Here is a 25,145-nt window from a genome sequence, read left to right as displayed (position 1 = left end):
AATAGTGCAGGCTTCATAAAGACAGACACTGAGTCTGTTTTGTTCACTATAGGATCCCCAGTGTATAGCACAGTGCCTGGCACATAATGAGAACTCAACAAATGTTGAATGAATGTATAAAACTTGTTTTCTCATACATATATACAGATAAATATATACAAACGTGAGAGCAGATACACATGTACACAGATATACACAATCATGTACAATAATATATATATGTTGACACACACATGAACACAAGTGCACACACATCCAGAGGAAGAGATGATAGACATATAATTTGGAAGGAAATCTGCTACAATACTAACAGTGATTGTCTCTGTATAAGGTATTTGTTTTTCATTTCATTATTCTTATAATTTTTCAAACTTTTCACGATAATTATTTTTACAATAAAAAATAAATTTGTTAAATTTCAACGTACTTGTCAAATTAAACTACATCATCTTCTTTATGAATTAAGGAGGTTTAAGATGAAATAATTACAGACGACAGAAGCAAAAATAGCAGAATGAAAAGTCGATGAATGCAAGGTCCATGAGTTCCTAGCATGGTGCCTACTATAAGATGGATACTTTCAGAAGGTTTTCTGAAAGCAAGAAATGCAAAGAGGGGAAAGAGGTAAACAAAGGGTGAAAGAGAGCTAAAGGCAGGAAGAGAGGGAGAAAAAGAGAGAAAAATGGGGGAGGGAAGAAAATTAGTGAGAAAGCAATACAAACATAAGCCATAAGATTCAGTATGCTTACTTTCTTGGTATTATTAATCACTGATGATTGGTCAAATTCTTTGAGACTGCAATTTTATGGTCAAGTTTCTCCACATGAACGCTGCATTTGGAAGTATTTTTAGCTGGCATTTGGTAAGTATTATTAGACCGTTCATCAACAGATAGAACTTACTGGCTCCACAATGTTGAACTTTTTGGACTCCTGAACTTCCTGGATTTGATAAACATAATCAAGAGAGGATTCAAAGAAATTGTGTCTCTCCTTGTCCACCTGGAGGTCTGCCTGTAAAACAAGAGCAAGAAATGTCACACATAGACACAGCGGTTCACGCAAGTCAGTGCTTACAGACTCAACAAAATGTCAGCAAAACAGCAGAATTTAGCAACCAAGTAGTGGTCCTATTCCTTTATTTTACAAAAGGCTGGAAAAACAAAGTTTATGGACCCAAGGCTACACGCCTCATTCTTTTTATTGATTCACTGATTGATTGTGCTTTAGGTCAAAGTTTACAAATCAAGTCAGTCTCTCATAGAAAAAGTTATATACACATTGCTATGTACTCCTAGCTGCTCTCCCCCTAATGAAACAGCACATTCCTTCTCTCCATTCTGTATTCCCCGAGTCCATTCAACCAGCTCCTGTCCCCCTCTTCCTTCTCATCTCATCACCAGACGGGAGTTGCCCACATAGTCTCAGGTGTCTACTTGAGCAAAATGTCACTCCTCACCAGTATCATTGTCTATGTTATAGTACGGTCCAATCCCTGGCTGAAGACTTGGCATCAGGAATGGTTCCAATCTTGGACTAACAAAGGGTCCGGAGACCGTGACTGTTAGGGTCCCTCCAGTCTCAGTCAGACCATTAAGCCTGGTCTTTTTATGAAAATTTGAGATCTGCATCCCACTGTTCTCCTGCTCCATCAGGGATTCTCTCTTGTGTTCCCTGTCAGGGCAGTGATCAGTGGTAGCCTGGCACCATCTAGTTCTTCTGGTCTCAGGCTGATGGAGTCTCTGGTTTCTGTGGCCCTTTCTGTCTCTTAGACTCATCTTTGCCATATGTCTTTGGTGTTCTTCATTCTCCTTTGCTCCAGGTAGGATGAGATCAATTGATACATCTTAGATGGCCACTTGCTAGCATTTAAGACCCCAGATGCCTCTCACCAAAGGGGGATGCAGAACGTTTTCTTACTACATTTTGTTATGCCAATTGAACTAGATGTCCCCTGAAACCATGGTCCCCAGACCCCCATCCCTGCTACTCTGGTCTTCAAAGCATGTGGCTGTATTCAGGAAACATCTTTGCTTTTGGTTTTGTCCAGTTGTGCTGAATTCCCTTCTGTTGTGTGTTGCCCTTCCCCTCTACTAAAATAATTCTTGTCTACTATCTAATTTGTGAATATACCTCTCCCTCCCTCCCCAACCTCGTAATCATCAAAGAATATTTTCTTCTGTGTTTACACTTTATCTACACTTCTTATATTGGTGGACTCATACAATACTTGTCCTTTTGCAACTGACTAATTTCATGCAGCATAAAGGCTTCCAGATCCCTCCATGTTATGTGATGTTTCACAGATTCATCATTGTTCTTCATTACTGAGTCGAATTCCATTGTGTAAATAGACCACAATTTATTTATCCATTCATCTGTTGATGGGCACCTTAGTTGCTTCCATCTTTTTGCTATCGTATACAGGGCTGCACTGAACACGGGTATGCATATACCTGTTCGTGCAAAAGCTCTTGTTTCTTTAGGATATAATCCAAGAAGTGGAATTGCTGGATCATATGGTAGTTCTATTTCTAGCTTTTTCAAGGAAGTGGCAAATCAATTTCCAAAGTGGTTGTACCATTTTACATACTCACCAGCAGTGTATAAGTGTTCCAGTCTCTCAACAACCTCTCCAACGTTTATTACTTTGTGTTTTTTGGATTAATGCTAGCCTTCTTGGGGTGAGATGGAATCTCACTGTAGTTTTGATTTGCTTTTCTCTAATGGCTAATGATCGTGAGCATTTCCTCATGTATCTGTTAGCCGCCTGAATGCGCTCTTTGGTGAAGTGCCTGCTTACATCTTTTGCCCATTTTTTAATTGGGCTATTTGTATTTTTGTTGTTGAGTTTTTGCATTATCATGCAGATTTTAAAAGATCAGACACTGATCGGAAATGTCGTAGCTAAAAACTTTTTCCGAGTCTGTAGGTAATCTTTTTACTCTTTTGGTGAAGTCTTTGAATGAGCATAGGTGTTTGATTTTTAGGAGTTCCCAGTTATCTAATTTCTCTTCTGGTGTTTGTACATTGTTAGTAATTTTTTGTATACTGTTTATGCCATGTATTGGGGCTCCCAGCATTGTCCATATTTTTTTTCCATGATCTTTATTGTTTCAGATTTTATGTTTACATTTTTGATCCATTTTGAGTTAAGTTTTTGTGCATGATGTGAGGTATAGGTCTTGTTTCTTTCTTTCTTTTTTTTTTTTTTTGCAGATGGATATCCAGTTATGCCAGCACCATTTGTTAAAGAGACTGTCTTTTTACCCATTTAACTACATTTGGGCCTTTGTCAAATATCAGCTGCTCATATGTGGATGGATTTATATCTGGATTCTCAATTCTGTTCCATTGGTCTATGTATCTGTTGTTGTACCAGTACCAGGCTGTTTTGACTACTTTGGCAATATGTGTTCTAAAATCAGGTAGTGTGAGGCCTCTCATTTTGTTCTTCTTTTTCCGTAATGCTTTACTTATCCAGGGCCTCTTTCCCTTCCATACGAAGTTGGTGATTTGTTTTTCCATCTCATTAAAAAATGCCACTAGTATTTCATCAGGATTGCACTGTGTCTACAGATCGCTTTGGGTACAATAGACATTTTCACAATGTTGAGTCCTACTACCCATGAGCAAGGTATGTTTTTCCACTTATGTAAGTCTCTTTTGGTTGGTTCCTTGCAGTAATATCTTATAGTTTTCTTTGTATACATCTTTTATTTCTACGGTTAGATTTATTCCTAAGTATTTTGTCTTCTTGGGGGCTATTATACATGGTATTGATCTGGTGATTTCCTCTTTGACATTCTCTTTGTTGGTGTAGAGGAATCCAACAGATTTATGTATGTTTATCTTGTATCCTGCTCCTCTGCTGAACTCTTCCATTAGTTTCAGTAGTTTTCTTGAGGATTCCTTAGGGTTTTCTGTCTATAAGATTATATCACCTGCAAATAGAGATACTTTTACTTCTTCATTACCAATTTCAATGCCATTTATTTCTTTATCTAGCCAAATAGCACTGGCTAGGACCTCCAGCACAAAGTTGAATAAGAGTGGTGATAAGGGTATCCATGTCTAGTTCCCATTCTCAAGGGAAATACTTTCAGTCTCTCTCCATTAGGGACGATGTTGGGCTGTAGGCTTTGTATAAATGCCCTTTATTATGTTGACGAAATTTCCTTCTATTCCTATTTTCCTGAGAGTTTTTATCATGAATGGGTGTTGGACTTTGTCAAGTGTCTTTTTTGCATCAATTGATAAGACCATGTGGTTCTTGTCTTTTGTTTTATTTATGTGATTGATTACATTAATTGTTTTTCTAATGTTGAACCATCCTTGCATACCTGGTATGAATCGCACTTGGTCATGGTGAATTATTTCTTTGATATGTTGTTGAATTCTATTGGCTAGAACTTTGTTGTGGATTTTTACATCTAAGTTCATGAGGGATATTGGTCTGTAATTTTCTTTTGTTGTGGAGTCTTTACCTTGTTTAGGTATCAGGGTTATGCTGGCTTCATAGAATGAAGTTCAAAGTATTCCATCCTTTTCTATGCTCTGAAATACCTTTAGTAGTAGTGGTGTTAACTCTTCTCTGCAAGTTTGGTAGAATTCTCCGGTGAAGCCATCAGGGCCAGGGCTTTCTTTTGTTCGGAGTATTTAATTACGGTTTCAATCTCTTCTTTTGTTATGGCTTTATTTAGTTTTTGTTCCTCTGTGTTAGTTTAGGAAGATAGTGTGTTTCTAGAAATTTGACCATTCCTCTAGGTTTTCAAATTTCTTAGAGAACAATTTTTCATGGTATTTCTATTATGATTCTTTTAATTTTAGTTGGTTCTGTTGTGATATCAACCATCTCATTTCTTATTCAGGTTATTTGCTTCATCTCCTGTTTTTCTTTTGTCACTCTGGCGAATGGTATATCAATTTTTTTTAACCTTTTCAAAGAACCAGCTTTTGGTCTTGTTAATTCTTTAAATTGTTTTTCTGTTTTCTATTTCATTTAATTCTGCTCTAATTTTTATTATTTGCTTTTTTCTGGTGCCTGAGGGTTTCTTTTGTTGCTCTCTTCCTATTTGTTCAAGATGTAAGGATAATTCTTTGATTTTTGCCCTTTTTTCTTTTTGGATGTGTGCATTTATTGATATAATTTGACCTCGAAGCACTGCTTTAGCTGTGTCCCAAAGGTTCTGAAAGGAAGTGCTTTCATTCTCATTGGATTCCATGAATTTCTTTATTCCATCCTTAATTTCTCCCACAATCGACCATTTTTGAGAAGAGTGTTGTTCAGTTTCCATGTGTTTGATTTCTTTTCTCTATTTTTTCTTTTAATGATTTCTGGTTTTATGGCTTTATGTTCAGAGAATATGTTTGGTAATATTTCAATATTTTGGATTCTGTTACGATTTTCTTAATTGCCTAATATGTGCTGTTTTCTAGAGAATGTTTCATGTGCATCAGAGAAGAAAGTATACTTGTGTGCTGTTGGGTGGAGTGCTTCATATATGTCTATGATGTCAAGTTGGTAGATTGTGGCATTTAGATCTTCCATGTCTTTCTTAAGATTGTTTCTGGATGTTCTGGCCTTCACTGAAAGTGGTGTGTTGAAGTCTCCTACTATTATTGTGGAGCTGTCTAACTCGGTGTTCAATGCTGTTAGAGTTTGTTTTATGAATTTTAAGGCCTGTCACTGGGTGCATAAGCATTTAATATGATAATATCCTCCTTGTATACTGTCCCTTTAATTATTATATGGTAATATTTAATATGGTAATATCCTCCTGGTATATTGTCCCTTTAATCATTATATAGTGTCCTTCCTTACGCTTTGTGGTGGATTTAACTTTGAAGTCTGTTTTGTCAGAAATTAGTATTGCCACTCCTGGTCTTTTTTAATTTTTGTTTGCTTGATATATATTTTTTCCATCCTTTGAGTTTTAGTTTGTTTGTGTTTTTAAGTCTAAGGTGTGTTTCTTGTAGGCAGCATATAGAAGACAATGTTTTTTCATCCATTCTACAACTCTCTGTCTCTTTATTGGTGCATTTAGTCAATTTACATTCAGTGTGATTATGCATAGGTATGAGTGTAGTGCTGTCATGTTGATGTCTTTTTTTGTGTGTTGACAGTTTCTTTTTTCCACTTAATTATTTGTGCTGAGTCGTTTCTCTTTGTAAATTGTGTTTTCTTCTTTTTCATTGTTGTTGATTTCGCTCTTGCTTAGTCTTTATGTTTGTTTTTTTTTTTTACTTTATTTTGATGTGTAGGATTGTTAGTCTCCTTTGTGGTTACCCTATTATTTACCCCTATTTTTCTAAGTTTAAACCCAACTTTTATCTCCCTATATCTCCTTGACTTCCTCTCCAAAAGAAAATGTTACGACTACATTTTTTTAGTCCTTTTTTCATTTACTGGTGTCATCTTTTACATAATGACATCGTTGGTTCCCTGTTTTGAATGTTTTTTTATCTTGATTTATTTTTGTGATTTCCCTATCTGGGTTGATATCTGGTTGCTCTGTCCTGTATTCTAGTGTTGGGTGGATATCTGATATTATTGATTTTCTAACCAAAGAGTTCTCTTTAGTGTTACTTGCAGTTTTGGTTTGGCTTTTGAAAATTCCCTGAACTTCTGTTTATCTGGAAATGTCCTAATTTCACCTTCATATTTGAGAGACAGTTTTGCTGGATATGTGATTCTTAGCCAGCATTTTTTTTCCTTCAGTGCTTTATAAAAGTTATCCCATTGCTTTCTTGCCTGCATGGTTTCTGCCAAGTAGTCCGAGGATTTTCTTATTGGCTCTCCTTTGTAGGTGACTTTTCCTTTATCCCTAGCTGCTCTTAAAATTCTCTCTTTGTCTTTGGTTTTGGCAAGTTTGATTATAATACGTCTTTGTGACTTTCTTTTGGGAACTACCTTATCTGAGATTTGATGAGCATCTTGGATAGATTTCTTCTCGTCTTTCATGATATTAGGGAGTTTCCTGCCAACAAACCTTCAACAATTCTCTCTGTACTTTCTGTTTTCCCTCCCTGATCTGGTACTCCAATCACCTGTAGATTATTTCTCTTGATAGAGATAGGCTTTCTTCATTTTTTTAAAACTCTTTTATCTGATTTTTCTTCAAATATATTGGTGCCAAGTGTTTTATCTTCACTCTCACTACTTCTGACTTCCATTTCCTCAATTGTGCTCCTCTGACTTTCTACTGAGTTGTCTAATTCTGAAATTTTATTGCTAATCTTCTTTGAATTTTTGATTGCTATCTGTCTATGGATTCCTTTTGTTTAGTGGAAATGGTGACTTTCTTCACTAATTTTCTTTTTTTAATAATTTTTACTGTGCTTTAAGTGAAAGTTTACAAATCAAGTCATTCTATCACAGAAAAACCCATATACACCTTGCTACACACTCCCAATTCGATGGCAGTGGGTTGGGTTACACACTCCCAATTACTCTCCCCCAATGAGACAGCCCGCTCTCTTCCTCCTCTCTCTCTTTTCGTGTCCATTTCGTCAGCTTCTAACCCCCTCCACCCTCTCATCTCCCCTCCAGGCAAGAGATGCCAACATAGTCTCAAGTGTCCACCTGATCCAAGAAGCTCACTCCTCACCAGCATCCCTCTCCAACCCATTGTCCAGTCCAATCTATGTCTGAAGAGTTGGCTTCGGGAATGGTTCCTGTCTTGGGGCAATGGAAGGTCTCGGCGGCCATGACCACCAGGTCCCTCTAGTCTCAGACCATTAAGTCTGGTCTTATGAGAATTTGGGGTCTGCATCCTACTGCTCTCCTGCTCCCTCAGGTTCCCTGTTGTGTTCCCTATCAGGGCAGTCACCAGTTGTAGCCAGGCGCCATATAGTTCTTCTGGTCTCAGGATGATGTAGTCGCTGGTTCATATGGTCCTTTCTGTCTCTTGGGCTCGTAATCACCTTGTGTCCTTGGTGTTCTTCATTCTCCCTTGATCGAGGTGGGTTGAGACCAATTGATGCATCTTAGATGGCTGCTTGCTAGCGTTTAAGACCCCAGGCGCCACTCTTCAAAGTGGGATGCAGAATATTTTCTTAATAGATTTTATCATGCCAGTTGACATAGATGTCCCCTGAAACCATGGTCCCCGAACCCTCGCCCCTGCTTCGCTGCCCTTCGAAGCATTCAGTTTATTCAGGAAACTTCTTTGCTTTTGGTTTATTCCGCTTGAGCTGACCTCCCCTGTATTGTGTGCTGTCTTTCCCTTCACCTAAAGTAGTTCTTATCTACTAATTAGTGAATGCCCCCTGCCACCCTCCCTTCCTCCCCCCTCTTGTAACCACAAAAGCATATTTTCTTCTCAGTTTAAACTATTTCTCAAGTTCTTATAATAGTGGTCTTATACAATATTTGTCCTTTGGCAACTGACGAATTTCACTCAGCATAATGCCTTCCAGGTTTCTCCAAGTTATGAAATGTTTCACAGATTCCTCACTGTTCTTTATCGATGCATAGTATTCTATTGTATGAATATACCATAATTTATTTATTCATTCACCCATTGATGGGCACCTTGGTTGCTTCCATCGTTTTGCTATTGTAAACAGTGCTGCAATAAACATGGGTGTGCATATATCTGTTCGTGTAACAGATATATATCTGCTCTTATATCTCTAGGATATATTCCAAGGAGTGGGATCTCAATGGATTCTTGCAGCCTATTAAATTTTTCATTATGTTCTTGAATAATCTTCTTAATTTCCTTGACTGCTTTATCTGTGTGCTCCTTGGGTTGCTCTGCATTTTGCCTGATCTCCTTCCTGATGTCTTAAAGAGTTCTGTATATTAATGTTTTATATTCTATATCTGGTAATTCCAGGAAGACACCTTCATCTGGAAGATTTCTTGATTTTTTGTTTTGGGAGTTTGTTTGAAATGATCATGGTCTGCTTCTTTATGTGATTTGATATTGACTGTTGTCTCCAAGCCATCTATAAGTTATTGTATTAATTTAGTTTGTTTGCTCACTGTGTCCTAGCTTCTTGCTTTGTTTTGTTTTGATATATCTGAGTAGGCTACTCCAGTGAGCTAACTTGATTATTGGAGCCTTTGAAGCAGTAATGTCCTGTCACCACATGGCTAAAGCTGTTATCAGGTATATTAGCCTAGGAGTCCACTCATTATTCTTGTATAGATTCAGCTCAGGTGTCCAGGTAGTCACCTAGCATGTGATGCACGCTCTCACCTACAATCTTAGAGGAGCAGTGATGATTGGTGTATGCATAGGTTTCTGGATTCAGCAGGGGGTCATACTCTGAGGAAGGCAGGGGGTGACAACCTTCCCCCGAATATCTTTGGAGAAGACACATCCCTGTCCCCTAAAGCACATAGATGGGTGGGTTTTGCAGCCAGACTATGGGCACCCAGTGCTGTTGGCTGTAAGGACTGGGAGGCACCACTTATTCTCAGACCCCTGTCACAGGTGGCTAGGTGGCGTGGGTGGAGCCACCAGTCCTCAGGCCCCTGATGTGGGTAGGTGAGGACCCTGTTTAATAGGCAGAGCAGTATGAAATGTCAAAAACCCACCTCTCCACCACACAGCTGAAACAGTTACAGTCAGACCTGAAACACATTCACTCTTGCAATATAACAGCAAGATCCTAGCTGCTGAAATCGGGCCACCTGGGTCCATGCAGGGGTGAAAAATATTCAAAGTCTGTGGACCGCTTGTGCCTGGACATGAGCCACTTCTGCTCTAATTTTCCAGATTAGAGGAGCCAGCAGATTATTTTTCCCCCGTTTCTTTATTCGTTCCTTCTCCAAAGCAGGGGAATGGCTCAGAGACTGCAGCAGAACCTATTTCAGGCTCAGGGAAATCAACTGTCCCTGAAGTCAGATGGTGCAGAGGGAGGAGGAATCAGATAGATGGGAGAGAGTTCTTTCAAATGGAGGCACTATTAGATCCCTGTGGTAAATGAGACAAAATCACATGGGCTGAGAGTGCTGTTTATTTGCTGATTCTGGAGGTGTTCGTAGATTCTGTGCACTGGCTCGGCCCCGCTGCAGTGGCACCAGTGGATCGGGGCAGCGCCACTTCACTTGCCTTCTTTCGCTGAAGCAGCTGCATCCCAGGAAATTGGGGCTGAGGGGTGTCGGTTCCTGCCAAGTAAGGTCCAGCAACTCTTTGCTGCTTCTGCACTGTGTCTCCCTCCCCGTCACTCAGTCCGATTTCTTAACTTTGCCTTTGATGTTCAGGGTTCCTAGCTTGTCATATATATAATTGATTCGCTTGTTTTGGGGGGTCTTTGTTGTAAGAGGGACCACCAGAATTGTCTGACTACTCCGCCATCTTTTCCCCGCTCTCAGCTCATACTTCATTCAACAAATGCAAAGGCTGTCTTTTTGCTCATCAGGAAATATACCAGGGACATCTACATGTACAGCACCAAACTGCTAGGATCCTCCAGAAACTTTCATAGCAAAAAGCTTCCAAAACAAAATAAAGTTAAGAACTATGTCACGGGTCCCCAAGGTAACCCCAAGTTTTGGTAACTCATTAGGAGGACTCACAGGATTCTGCAAACAAACTCATGGCTAAAAAGCATTACAGTGAAATGATGCAAAGCAAAATCAGTAAAGGAAAATGTGTATGGGACAAAGTTCAGAGGAAACCAACTTCAGGTTTCCTCTCCAAGTGGTGTGAGAGAGCACAAAGTTAAATCCTGTAGCAGTGAGTTGTGGCAACACGTGTGAAATATTGTCTACCAGGAAACCTCATTAGATACTGTGTGTTCAAGATTTTATTGTGGGCTGGTTATGTAGCAAGGAGGCTTGGTTGCGCAGTGATTAAAGCAATTGACTGTTAACCGAAAGGTCGGTGGTTCAAAACCACCAGCAGCTCCATGGGAGAAAGGCTTGGCAGTGTGATTCTGAAGAGATTTACAGCCTTGGAAATCCTATGTGGTCACTATGAGTTGGAATTGACTTGACAGCCAGTGGGTTTGGAATCATGTACACACTCTCTGCCCAGCACATATAAAAATTCCAGACTCCCAGAGAAATTACTCAGCATAAACCACATTGTTTGTACAAACAGCCTAGACAGAGTGAGTGACTCTTGACCATTTAGAGAAACTTTTACATCAGTGTAAGGAATTGTTTACCAGCCAAGTTTCTAGACAGGAGCCAAAAACCAATACTGTAAGCAGGCCTTTCTAAGGATAGCAGTCTCAGGCCTGCTATGTTAACTCTTTTCTTCACAGGAACCCAGGCACAGAAGAGACAGAAAAGTAGGGAAACAAAGGTGTGCAAAAAGAAAATGGCAGAAGACCCCAGAACTAGTACTTCATTGCAGTTTATGAAAAAGAAGTAGCCCTCCTCATTTTCAGTACTAACTTCATCCACCAGTGAGGCTCTTGACCCATCACCTTCAAGCACCTGATGTGATGGAAACCCACAAAACCAAGGGTTAGAGGATAAACTCCAGCTCTGCTACAGTCTGTGTGACCTTGGACAACATGGTTTCTAAGAATGTTTACATCTCATGTCTATGATTTTTCCATCAGGTATCTCTTTTCATACTTGAATCTTGAATATTTCCATCTTTTACTGGATTCTTCACAAGTTAATTCCTTCCTTCCCATCCCCAGTATCACTCTTCTCTTCCAGACTCTCATTATTTCTCCCCTCTATCATTGAAAAGGTACCCTGGTGGCACAACGGTTAAGTGCTCAGCTGCTAACTGAAAGGTTGGTGGTTAGAACTCACCCAGCAGCACTGCAGGAGAAAGACCTGACAATTTGCTTCCATAAAGATTACAGCCAAGAAAACCCTATGGGGCACTTTTACTCTGTCACAGGGGATCCTTGTGAGTCAAAATAGCCTCGATAGTACCCAACAACAACAGATCATTGCAATAGTTTCCTAAACTTGTTGGCCTCCTTTTAGTTTCTCTTTTGTCTAAGTCATCCTACAACTTCAACCAGTTGAAGATTCCTAAAATAGAGTTTTATTCATGTCACTTTCATGCTCAAAAGCCTTCAATGACCCCCAGCTCCACCAGAATGAAATACAAACTCCACAATATGGCCTCAACCTGCCTAATGCCATCTTGTCTTTCACTACCCTCTGATAGTAACACAATTATGGCCAAACATTTCCCAAATATACTCTTTGTTCTCCCGCCTTGGAGCCATTGCCCTCCACTTGAAAGGTCAATTTCCCCACTTCTACTTGTCATACACTTTATTCTTGAATGACCTCATCAAATTAGAAGGGCAGATTTTGCCACAAAGGCAATTTCCCACATCCAAATATAAATTTTCTATTCTCCAAACTCATCTCCACCACCAACAAGAGCAGCACATATGCTTACGGTATATAAAAAAAATTCTACTTGTGGTAGAGTCAGGTATATCCTTATCTTAGCATCCCAACTGGACTACAAGCTACAAAAAGCAGAACATATGTCTTATTTTCTCTGTAGTCTTGTTGCACCCAGCATAGCCTGTGGGGATATGGTCAGCACTAACCAAATACTGGCTTATTTGAACTGAAGCCACTGCAAGTTCCATGCAAGCTGTAATCCCAGTGCAGGAATAAAACACAAAACAAAAGCTAATGCTGCGATATCTCAGGGGAAATCAGTTCCTGATCTACCAAATGCAACACTAATTTAACAGCATCTAGAAATCTGGAATCAAAGGTCTGAAGAACTGAAAGGGACTCTGGAGGTCATTGAGTTCTATCCACTCCTCTTAAAAACAAGAGAACCGAGGTCAAGAAAGGGTATCTTGTCCACGGTCAGACTGTGAGTTAGTGAGTTACTGGAGGAGCTGGCTTGAGAACCCAGGGCTCCTAAGTCCTACACAATGGTTTTAACTGCGTGTGCTACCACACGTGGTTCCCTGCTCAGACAAAGTATGGGGAAAGCCTTGCAATGGGAAATTGCCACTCTTTCCAAGCATACCTGGCAGTGGATGAGAAAAGAACAGACTTTTTTGAACATACCTCTTGTAACTGGGATTCTTTCTTTTTGGAAGATAGATGCAAGTGGCGGTCCAGCAAAGAATAAAATCTCTCACCATCCTTTTCAAATTTTTTTTTCCGCTCCTAGACATGGGAGAGAAGGTACAGATTAAGATGTCTGTAGTTTTAACTGTTTGCTCAAAACTGAGACAGGATAAGACAGTGTCTTGTTCTCTGTGGCCAACCTCTCTAGCTCCTGGGAGGAGTGGGGAGAGGAGCAAGAGAGAATTTGCTTTTGCATTGGTCTCAGCAGTTTCAATTTCCCTGAATATAACCCCAAACCGTCCTCCCTACACAAAGGGCAATTGCTCTGGATAAAACTGAAGTCTATGGGAAATGCTGCTCAGAGAATGACACTTAAAAAGGGCCTCTAATGCCAGTTACCTTTTGTCTCTTCAGTATTTTTCACAATCATTCAAATTAAATTACAAAAAAAAGAAAAAGGAACCCAGGAGTGAACTAAATGTGTGTCTTGAAAAGGTCGATATACTATGTATTTAGACAGCCTAATAATAAAACATTTTCAAGGCAATAGGAACCTGGGGCTACCTCTGTGAACAATGAGTTCTTTTGTGGTGTTTAAGGATTTCATTACTGCATATTAAAAGCTGATGTTAACGACGACAGGACGACAGGAAAAAAAGTAGCAATGTACAAGCAAAAACCACATGCATTCTGTTTCATTCGTTTGGAGGTTTTGGGTCATGGTTTCATGGGACATTCCACTTAATTGGCCTAATAATGTGTTTAGTGCTTTTTTTCTACCTTCTAGTTCGTTGTGTGGTGCCTGGGGTCTTAAAAGCTTGCGAGCAGCCATCCAAGGCATGGCAATTGGTCTCTATTCACCAGGAGCAACAGAGAAAGAAGGAGAGTCAGGAATAGGAGGAGGATTTTTTTTTTTTTATGGAATGTGGCTAACTGCCTCCACGAACAACTGCCTCCTTTGCCATGAGACCAGAAGAACTGGATGGTACCTGGCTACCATTACTGAACATTTTGATGAAAGATTCTATAGAAGAATCCTGATCAAAAGGGGAAAAATGCAGAACGCAATTTCGAATTCTAACAGAATCCAGAATTTCTGGAACCCTGGTGGCTGAATGAACCCCTGAAACTATTGCCCTGAGAACATCTTTAAACAAAAAATGTCCCCTGAATTCTTCTTAAAACCAAACAATAGTTTAGCTTAACTAGTAAAAATGCCTGCTCTTTTAAGAACGATCTATATGGGATCAAATTGATAATAGCCACTCAAAAGATTAGATAGATAGGAACTTTAGGGGGCAGAGAGTTTATGTTAATGGGAGAGGAACAACTCAGAAAAGGAGGGTGAGACTGGTTGCACAACTCAAAGAATGCAATCAATGTCACAAAATTGTACATTTAGGAACAGTTAAAATGGTGCATATTGTGCTGTGTATATTCTGTATAACAACAAAATTTTTTTTAAAGGCTGATTTTAAAAATGGAAAAAAATCCTTCAAGGTTTAGCTGGAAAGCAAGAATTTAATTAAGCTCTCTGCCTCTCAGCACAACCAAAAGTCATACAGCCTCAAAAGGAGCACTAACAATGCGTATTTGTCACAGAATACTGCTGACACTCTGCAGTCCTCTCAGCACCATGCTGGGAAATCCTTGTAAAGGGTTTGTGTTCTCTCAGAGGAATTCCAAATTCACTGAACACCCACAATGAGCTGGGTACTAGAAAATGCATAGCAAGGCACACATAGAAAAAAAGAAAAAGGAGAAATACCTCACCAATGGTTTATTTCTACACATAATCTGTTGTGGGCAGAAAGCCAGGACAGAACTGAGTAACCTCTGATCTGGAGGGAATGTGCTTTTTCCCAGAGTAATTCTTTTTTTTTTTTTAAAGGAGGGAAATCAGTAGGGAGGAAGCTAATATTAACTGAGGCCTACATCAGGCCAGGCACTGTGCTAGGTAGGTACTTAAAACCCATTACCTTACTTAATTTTCACATCCCTGAGAGGTAGATATTTGTTAATCCAATTACAGATGAGGAAACTAAGGTTTAAGTAAGATGAACTAACTTGTCCAAGGGTGTACAATATACAGATCTATCTGACACATTCCATATAGTCAAATATTGCCCAAATGATCATGGCAGGAACAATACTCAGGAGGCGTATAAATAATCAGAGCACCTTGTGAATAAAAATCAAGTAGGTCTATAGCCCTAGGCCCAGCTCAGATACCAAAACGCAGGATGTGGAAATTTTCACATAAATGATAAAGAGTAACACAAACTGCTCCACTAGCTACTGAATCTATTTAAAAAAGGCAAGTATCTGAAGAGGGCAAGGGAACCAATAAATTTCAGTGACTTCTCTAGGAGCAGATAAAGTTCTGTGTATTGCTTTTTTCTCCACTAACATTGTTCTAAGTAACAGCTTAATGAGATATAATTTACATATGAAATTCACCCTTTTAAAGAATGTACAATTCAGTGGTTTTAAGTATACTGACAAAATTGTTCAACCATCACCATTATTTAATTCCAGAATATGTCCATCAAGTCAAAAGAAACCTCATATTCATTAATAGTCATTTCCTCATTCTCCCCATCCTGAAGCCCCTGGCAAACACAAATTCACTTTTTGTCTCTACACATCGGCCTACTCTGGACATTTCATATAAGTGGTTTTGTGTCTGGCTTCTTTAACTTAATTTTTCAAGTTTCATCCATATTGTAGCATGTATCGGTACTTCATTACCTTTTATGAATGAATAATATTGTATTGAATAAATATACCACATTTTATTTATACATTTATCAGTCAATGGACATTTGGGTTGTCACCATTCATTGGATATTATGAAGAAGGCAGTTTCCCTGGGTAGTAAAAATGGTTAAGCACACAATTAGTAGCCGAAAGTTTGCCAGTTTGAAACCACCTCAGGAGCTTTGGAAGACAGGCCTAGTGATCTGCTTCTGAAAATATACTGAAAACCCTATGGAGCAGTTCTACTCTGTAACACATGGGGGGGCCATGAGTCAGAATCAACTCAATGGCAACAAAGAGCAGCAACAACACGAAGAAGGATGCTATGAACATTCATGTACAAAATTTTGCACAGACATTTGTATTCAATTAGTTTGGGCATATACCTATAAGTGAAATTGCTAGATCATATGGTAGCTCAGCATTTCGCAAGCAACAGAACTGAAGAAAAAATTCATGCCTCGGGTTGCAATATTGAAGGATTCTATGCGGAAAATATAAAATGACTCAGGAAGCATCAAAAGAAGATGGAAGGATTACACAGAGTCACTGTACCAAAAAGAATTGGTCAACATTCAACCATTTCAGGAGTTAGCATATGATCACAAACCGATGATACTGAAGGAGGACGTTCAAATGGCACTAAAGGCATTGGCAAAAAGCAAGGCTCCAAGAATTAATGGACTACCAATTGAGATGCTTCAACAAACAGAAGCACCTCTGGAAGTGCTCACTAGTCTAGGCCAAGAAATACAGAAGACAGCTACCTGGCCACCCAACTGGAAGAGATCCATATTTGTGCCCAACCCAAAGAAAGGTGATCCAAGAGAATGTGGAAATTATAGAGCAATATCATTAATATCACACGCAATTAAAATTTTGCTCAAGATCATTCAAAAGCCATTGCAGCAATACATCAACAGGGAACTGCCAGGAGTTCAAGCTAGATTTACAAGAGGAAGTGAAAGAAAGTATATCATTGCTGATGTCAGATGGATCTTGGTTGAAAGCACAAAATACCAGAAAGATGTTTACCTGTGTTTTATTAACTACGCAAAGGCATTTGACTGTGTGGATCATAAAAAATCATGGATAATTTTGTGAAGAATGGGAATTCCAGAACCCTTAACTGTGCTCATGAGGAACCTGCACATAGACCAAGGGGCAGTCATTTGAACAGAATAAGGGGATACTGTGTGGTTTAAAGTCAGAAAAAGTGTGCGTGAGGGTTGTATTATTTCACCATACTTATTCAAACTGTATGTTGAGCACATAATCTGACAAACTGGGCTATATGAAGAAGAACACAGCAACAGGTTTGGACGAAAACTCATTAACAACGTGTGTTATGCAGACGATACAAACTTGCTTGCTGGAAGTGAAGACTTGAAGCACTTAACTGATGAAGATTAAAGACTCAGCTTTCAGTACAGGTTACACCTCAACATAAAACAAAAATCCTCACAATTAGACTAATAAGTAACATCCTCATGATAAACGGAGAAAAGATTAAAGTTGTCCAGGATTTCATTTTACCTGAATGAACTATCAATGCCCGTGGAAGGAGCAGTCAAGAAATCAAACAACACATTGCACTGGGCAAATCTGCTGCAAAACACCTCTTTAAAGTGTTAAAAAGCAAAGATGTCACTTTAAGAACTAAGGTGCACTTGACCCAAGCCATGGTATTTTCAATTACTTGATATGCATGCGAAAGTTGGACAATGAACAAGGAAGATCAAAGTAGAATTGATGCCTTTGAATTATTGTATTGGAAAAGAATATTAAATATACCATGGACTGCCAGAAGAATGAACAAATCTGTCTTAGAAAAAGTACAGCCAAAATGCTCATGAGAAGCAAGGATGGTGTGATGGTTAAGACTGTGTGTCAACTTGGCTGGGCCATAATTCTCAGCGTTTATTATGTGATCACATCCATGATGGAATCTGCTGTAAGTAGCCAATCAGTTGAAAGGGAGTTTCCTTGGGGTGTAGCCTGCATTCAAATATAAGCAACCTTTCTGGCTTTTTTACTCGCTCTGGATCCTGCAGTTGCCTCCTGTTCATCTCACCTCTGGTTCTCGGGAATTGAGCTATCAGCTTATCTGCTGGTCTTGGGATTCGCAGATCTTCACAGCCTGTGAGCAAGAACCCTGCTCACCGACCTGCTGATCTTGAGTTCACCAGCCCCTGCGGCTACGTGAATTGACAGAAACATCTATCCTGATCCATGGACTTGAGATGTTCCAGCCTCTACAATAACATGAGCCATTTCTTTGATATAAACCTCCTCTCTCTCTCTCTCTCCCTCCCTCCCTCTCTCTCTCTCTCTATATATATATGCTTTACTGGTTTTGCTTCTCTAGAGAACCCAGCCTAAGACATTTGGTACTGAGAGTGGCTCCAGAGAAACAAAATTGTAAGAATAAGTTTTCTAAATTGGTTCTCAAGTCTGGTTAGTCTTAAAGATGTTGATGACTCTGCTTCCAGCAGTAAAGAGGGCACCGCTAATCCAAGGTGTATGGTGGTGATACCAATATATAAAATATCACCACAGTAGATCAAGTATTGGGGAATGCTGAGGCTCTGAGTAAACACATGCGTGATATCTTTCTACAATTTTGTCAGAATGAAAAGTATGAGGAAGCTGGTTGGTTGGTCTTATGTTCGCTGGACAAACTGGCGAAAGATATAGACACTTTCAGGGCCTCAGAGTCAAAGCTCGAGTGCTGCATCAATGACCTTAAGGCTTCCACTTGTGCTTTGAAAGAAAGCTTTATTTCTTGTAGTAAGAGACTTGAAATTGCTGAAAACCAAACCCAGAGTCTTATTGTAAGAGTGGCTGAATTACAATGCCAGCTCAATTGCCAACCTTGGGAGGTGTCTGAAGTTAAACTAAGGAAACTGGGAAGAAATGGAATCTGAAACTTGAGATGGTTACATATGAGCAGATAATCCGGAAGCTGGGGACACTGAGCCCCTAAATTTTGTTAAATCACTCTTGCCAGAGGACCTGTTCCCACCTGAACAGATTACTTCATATTTGTCTGCTAAACCACCCGGCCCAGAAAAACAATTAACCCCTCTACTCCCATCTAATGAGATTAGTCCTAGACCAGCTGTGTCTATATAGTCCTTGCCTGAATCACTCCCTGGGGCATCACCTAAGGCAGATGCTTTACAAGACAATGACGAATATTCTCAAAACAATTTCACAATACCAATTCTGGCTTCTAGACCTATAACTAGACTTAAGTCCCAGCGAGCACTAAAAGGTGAAGTACAAAGTGTGACCCAGGAGAGTCACTCCAAAAGAACTGCTTGACTTTTCTAGTATGTACAAACAGAAACCTGGGCAATATGCATGGGAATGGCTGTTAAGGGTGTGGGATAATGGTGCAAGAACATAAAGATGGATTAGTCTGAGTTTATCGACATGGGTCCGCTAAGCAGATTCTTCATTCAATGTTTCAGCTTGAGAAGTTAGGAAAAGAGCCAACAGTTCATTTGGTTGGGTTGCTGAAGCATGGATTGCAAGGTGGCCTACACTAAACCAAGTTGAAGCACCAGACCTGCCATGGTATACTACAGAAGAAGGTATCCAAAGCCTTAGGGAAATTGGCATGCTACAGTGGATTTATCTTGTAAGATCCACAGACCTACACATGGAGTACCCAGAGGACACACCTTTTACCACAGCTGTGAAGAACACATTTGTGAAGGGAGTTACAGCACCCTAGAAGACTGCTGTGATTGCTGTTTTATATAAATCAGATTTTACAGTGGGAACTGCCCTAACTGAATTAAGACACCTAACTACAATGTGGCTGATTGGACCCCGTAGTAGTAGGGGCCAAGTGGCTGTACTCAATCAGCAAACACAAGGTGGGTGCGGTTGCATTAATGGACAGCGGAGTCAAAGCAATATCAGAATCGTTTGACTCATACAGACTTATGGCATTGGCTACTTAGTCATAGTGTCCCCAAGAGTGAAATATATAGGATATCTACTAAATATTTACTCTATCTGTATAAATGGATGAATTCTAGGTCAGGTGAACAGCAGTCTAACTCAAATCACCAGAATAGATATCCATTTGCAAAAAATGAAACAGGACCCATACCTCACACCATGCACAAAAACTAACTCCAAGTGGATCAAAGACCTAAACATAAAGACTAAAACGATAAAGATCATGAAAGAAAAAGTAGAGACAACGTTAGGAGCCCTAGTACAAGGCATAAACAGAATACAAAACATTACTACATATGAAGAAGAGAAACCAGGTAACAGGGAGCTCCTAAAAATCAAACACCTATGCTCATCTAAAGACTTCACCAAAAGAGTAAAAAGACCACCTACAGATTGGGAAAAAAATTTTAGCTATGACATCTCGGACCAGAGCCTGATCTCTAAAATCTATATGATTCTGCTAAAACTCAACCACAAAAAACAAACAACCCCATTAAAAATTGGGCAAAGGACATGCACACGCACTTCACTAAAGAAGATATTCAGGCAGCTAACAAATACATGAGAAAATGCTCTCGATTATTAGCCATTAGACAAATGCAAATTAAAACTACACTGAGATTCCATCTCACTCCAACAAGGCTGGCATTAATCCAAAAAACACAAAATAATAAATGTTGGAGAGGCTGCGGAGAGATTGGAACTCTTATACACTGCTGGTGGGAATGTAAAATGGTACAACCACTTTGAAAATGTTATTTGGCGTTGCCTTAAAAAGTTAGAAATAGAACTACCATACAACCAAGAAATCCCACTCTTCGGAACATATCCTAGAGAAATAACAGCCTTTACACGAACAGATATATGCACACCCATGTTTATTGCAGCATTGTTTACAATAGCAAAAAGCTGGAAGCAACTAAGGTGTCCATCAACGGATGAATGGATAAATAAATTATGGTATATTCACACAATGGAATACTATGCATCGATAAAGAACAGTGAGGAATCTGTGAAACATTTTGTAACATGGAGGAACCTGGAAGGCATTATGCTGAGTGAAATTAGCCAGATGCAAAAGGACAGATATTGTATAAGATTGAGAAATAGTTTAAACTGAGAAGAACACATTCTTTTGTGGTTACGAGAGGCGAGAGGGAGGGAGGGTGGGAGAGGGTTATTTACTGATTAGTTAGTAAATAAGACCTACTTTAGGTGAAGGGAAGGACAACACTCAATGCAGGGAAGGTCAGCTCAACTGGACTGGACCAAAAGCAAAGAAGTTTCCTAAATAAACTGAATGCTTCGAAGGTCAGCGGAGCAAGGGCAGGGGTTTGGGAACTATGGCTTCAGGGGACATCTAAGTCAATTGGCAAAATAAATTCTTTTAAGAAAACATTCTGCATCCCACTTTGAAGTGTGGCGTCTGGGGTCTTAAATGCAAACAAGCAGCCATCTAAGATGCATCAATTGGTCTCAACCCACCTGGAGCAAAGGAGCATGAAAAACACCAAGGTCACAAGATAATTATGAGCCCAAGAGATAGAAAGGGCCACATGAACTAGAGACTTACATCATCCTGATACCAGAAGAACTAGATGGTGCCCGGCCACAACCGATGACTGCCCTGACAGGGAGCACAACAGAGAACCACTGAGGGAGCAGGAGAACAGTGCGATGCAGACCTCAAATTCTCATAAAAAGACCAGACTTAATGGCCTGACTGAGACTAGAAGAATCCCGGCTGTCATGTTCCCCAAACCTTCTGTTGGCTGTGGATAGGAACCATTCCTGAAGACAACTCATCAGACATGGAATGGACTGGACAATGGGTTGGAGAGAGATGCTGATGAGGATTTAGCTATTTGTATCAGGTGGACCCTTGAGACTGTGTTGGCATCTCCTGTCTGGAGGTTAGATGGGAGGGTAGAGAGGGTTAGAAACTGGCAAAACAGTCACCAAAGAAGAGATGGGAAGGAGGTAGCGGGCTGACTCATTAAGGGGAGAGTAAATGGGAGTATGTAGTAAGGTGTATATAAGTTTATATGTGAGAGACTGACTTGATTTGTAAACTTTCACTTAAATAAAAAAAAAAGAAGACTAAAATGGGGAGACTTGCCATCAAGTCAGCTCCAACTCATGGTGACCTTATGTATAACAAAATAAAACACTGTCCGTTCCTGTGCCATCTCCACAGTCTTTGATATTTTTTAGTGATTGTTGAGGCTACCGTGTGAATCCATCTCATTGAAGAGTTTCTTCATTTTCGCTGACATTCTACCAAACATGATGTCCTTTTCTAGCAATTAGTTTTTCATGATGACGTGCCCAACGTTAGCAAAACAAAGCCTTGCCGTTTCCCTTCTTAGGAGCATTCCGATTGTATTCCTTCTAGGACTGATTTGTTCATTCTTCTGCCAGTCCATGGTATATAAAATATTTGTCAGCAACACCAAAATTAAAATGTATCAATTCTTTATGTTTTTCCATTGTCCAGCTTTTGCATGCATATCAGGACATTGAACAGATCTTGGCATGAGTCAGGCACACCTTACTCATCAAAGTGATATCTTTGATTTTAAAAACTTTTAAAAGGTCTTTTGCAACAGATTTGCACAATGCAATAGTACATCATTTGATTTCATGATTACTGCTTTCACGGGCATTGATTGTTAATAAATGTAGAAGGAAATCCTTGACAACTTCAGTGTTTTTGCTATTTATCATGATGTTTATTGGTCCAGTTGTGAGGATTTTTGTTTTCTTTATGTTCCGCGTAATCCATACTGAAGGTGGTGGTCTTTTACCTTGAACAGTAAGTATTTCAGGTCATCTTCATTTTCGGTAAGCAAGGTCACGTCATCTACGTATTGTAGGTTATTAACGAGTCTATCTCCAAATCTGATACCATGTTCTTCTTCTATAATCCAGCTTCTCAGATTATGTGTTCAGCATACAAATTGAATAAGTAAGGTGAAAGGATACAACCCTGCCACACAGCCTTTTCAATACTGAACCGTGCAGTATCCCCTTGCCTCTTGATCCGTGTACAGGTTCCACATGAGCACAATTAAGTGTTCAGGAATTCCTATTCTTTGTAATGTTATCCATAATTTATTATGATTCACACACTCAGTTGCCTTCACATAGTTGATCAAAGATAGAGGTATTATCTACCTTTGCCAGGACCCATCTGACATCAGCAATGATATCCCATGTTCCACATCCTCTTCTGAATCCAGTTTGAACTTCTGGCAGTTCCTCACTGATATACGGCTGCAGTCATATTTGAATTATCTTCAGCCAAATTTTACTAGCATGTAATATTAATGATATTGATCAATAATTTCTGCATTCCATTTGATCACCTATCTTTGGAGTGGGCATGCTAATACTATTAGATCCTGAGAGGTATACGTCTTCTAGTTGGTTATCCAGGTAGCTGTCTTCCAATTTTCTTGACATAAATAAGCACTTACAGCATTTTGCCTCCATTTGTTGAAGCATCTCAGTTGGTATTCTGTCAATTCCTGCAACTTTGTTTTTCACTAATACCTTCAGTGAAGCTTTGAACTTTACAATGGGTGGTGGTTATCACAATTAAAAAACTGGTTGATTATTGCAAAGGTTGAAAATATTATTGATTTTTGCATATTACTCTTATAATTGCCACTCTGGCTGAATTATATTATTAAGTATTATAAGTCTGTCAATGCTAGTAATTTTTCTAGTTAGATGATATCAATCTATAAAAAATATCAATTTTATACATTCCCTTCCCATTCTTATACCAAACCAAGTAAATTATACACTTACTTAATTTTCATTCTTTACAGCATTCATTAGACACTCCAGTACTGGGTTAAAAAGTAGTATATTAATGGCCATCTTTGTCTTGTTCCTAATCTTAAGAGAAATGTATTTAAAGTTTCCCCACTAGGTATGAAATTTGCAATTGGTTTTCGTCTTATACCCTTTACCAACTTAAAGAATTTCCCTTCAATTCTAGATCTGGTAAGTTAAGCATATGATTTTTCTAGATCTAATAAGTTAAGCATATTAATGAATTGAATTGCAGTGACTGATTTCAAAGGCTGATTTTTTTTTTTTAACCCTGGGGTAAAGTATAATTGACCATGATATTTTTTTTAATTACTGTTGGATTTGGTTAGCTAGGTTTTTTTTACTTTTGTTTGTATGTTCATAAGTAAAATGGGTCTTTTCTCTTCTATACTTGTCCTCTCATTTTGTAATAAAAATTACTCTAGCCTTATGTAGAGTAGTGGATAATTTTTGCTCTGTTCCTATTTTCTGAAACAACATATATACAAAACAATTTAAACTGTTCCCTTGAAATTTTGGCAGAACTCACCAGTAAGGCCAACTGGGACCACTTTTTGTGAGAGAGGGAAAGAAAGGTCTTTCTTTGACTTCTGTTTTAATTTCTTTAATACATATTAGTCTATTCAAGGTTTCTATTTTTTGTGCCAAATGTCGGCATTTTATATTTTTTCCAGGAATTTACTTCATTTTTTTCAAATGTTTTAAATTAATGTTGTGTCTAAATATTTCACTTATTCTAGTCTAAATTCTGTATTTTCTCTTTCTTTGATCAATCCTGGCACTAGTCTGTCTTGTTAATCCTCTCAATCTTTTGGTTAATTTTTGGTTATATTAATAGTCTCTACTATTTTTTGTTGTTGTTGTTTTTATAGTTGTATCTTAATTTCTTTCATTTTTGCCCTGAACTCTAATATCTTCTTCTTTCTTTTATGAATTAAATGTTTATCACTCTTATTTTTAATCTTTCTTGGTCAATATGTTGAAAGCTATAAACTTCTCTCTAAGAACTGCTGAAATGTGTCCAACAAATATTAATATACAGTGACTTCAATATCATTTCATTCTAAAATGTATTTCTTGTTTAACTGAAAGGTATTTACTATGCTAATTATCAAACATGAAATTATTTTATTTTTATTAATTTTTAATTTTTCAGCATTACGATTAGAGAACATATTATGGATGATATTATTTGGAGGCCTAGTCGCCCAGTGGTTAGTCGTTCAGATGCTAACCGAAGGTCAGCAGTTCAAATCCACCGCCACTCCTTGGACACCCTATGGAGAAATTGTACTCTGTCTTAAGGGGTTACTATGAGCCAGAATCAACTCGATGGCAATGGGTTTGTTTCTTTGTTTTGGCTTTTATTGATTATTTGGAATAGTTGAAGCTTCCTTTAGAGACTAAGGGGTGCTCTCTATTTAGAAATGTAACCTGCGCACCCAAAGGAATATATATTCTGTTTCTTGGATATAAAGTTCAGTGTTTTCTATGTATATCCAGTAGCTCCAGCTTATTGCATTGTTAAAAACTTTGATGTTGCTGCTTATTTTTTCCCTGCTAATACTATTAGATTCTGAGGGGTAAATGTT

General features: G+C 38.9%; 1 protein-coding gene across 1 annotated transcript in view; it reads right to left on the bottom strand.

Annotated features, from left to right (window-relative positions):
- Positions 1-25,145, bottom strand: part of OPHN1 (oligophrenin 1) — a 562,106-nt gene that overhangs the window by 252,985 nt on the left and 283,976 nt on the right. Inside the window, exons 6-7 of the mRNA XM_049872355.1 lie at positions 12,973-13,074; positions 903-1,013 (exon numbers count right to left, since the gene is read on the bottom strand). Coding sequence (XP_049728312.1) covers positions 903-1,013; positions 12,973-13,074 — 213 coding nt within the window. The remainder of the gene's footprint in view (positions 1-902; positions 1,014-12,972; positions 13,075-25,145) is intronic.

This window comes from Elephas maximus, chromosome X (assembly GCF_024166365.1).
Source record: "Elephas maximus indicus isolate mEleMax1 chromosome X, mEleMax1 primary haplotype, whole genome shotgun sequence".
Taxonomy (NCBI): domain Eukaryota; kingdom Metazoa; phylum Chordata; class Mammalia; order Proboscidea; family Elephantidae; genus Elephas; species Elephas maximus.
This window is presented reverse-complemented; position numbering and strand designations above follow the sequence as displayed.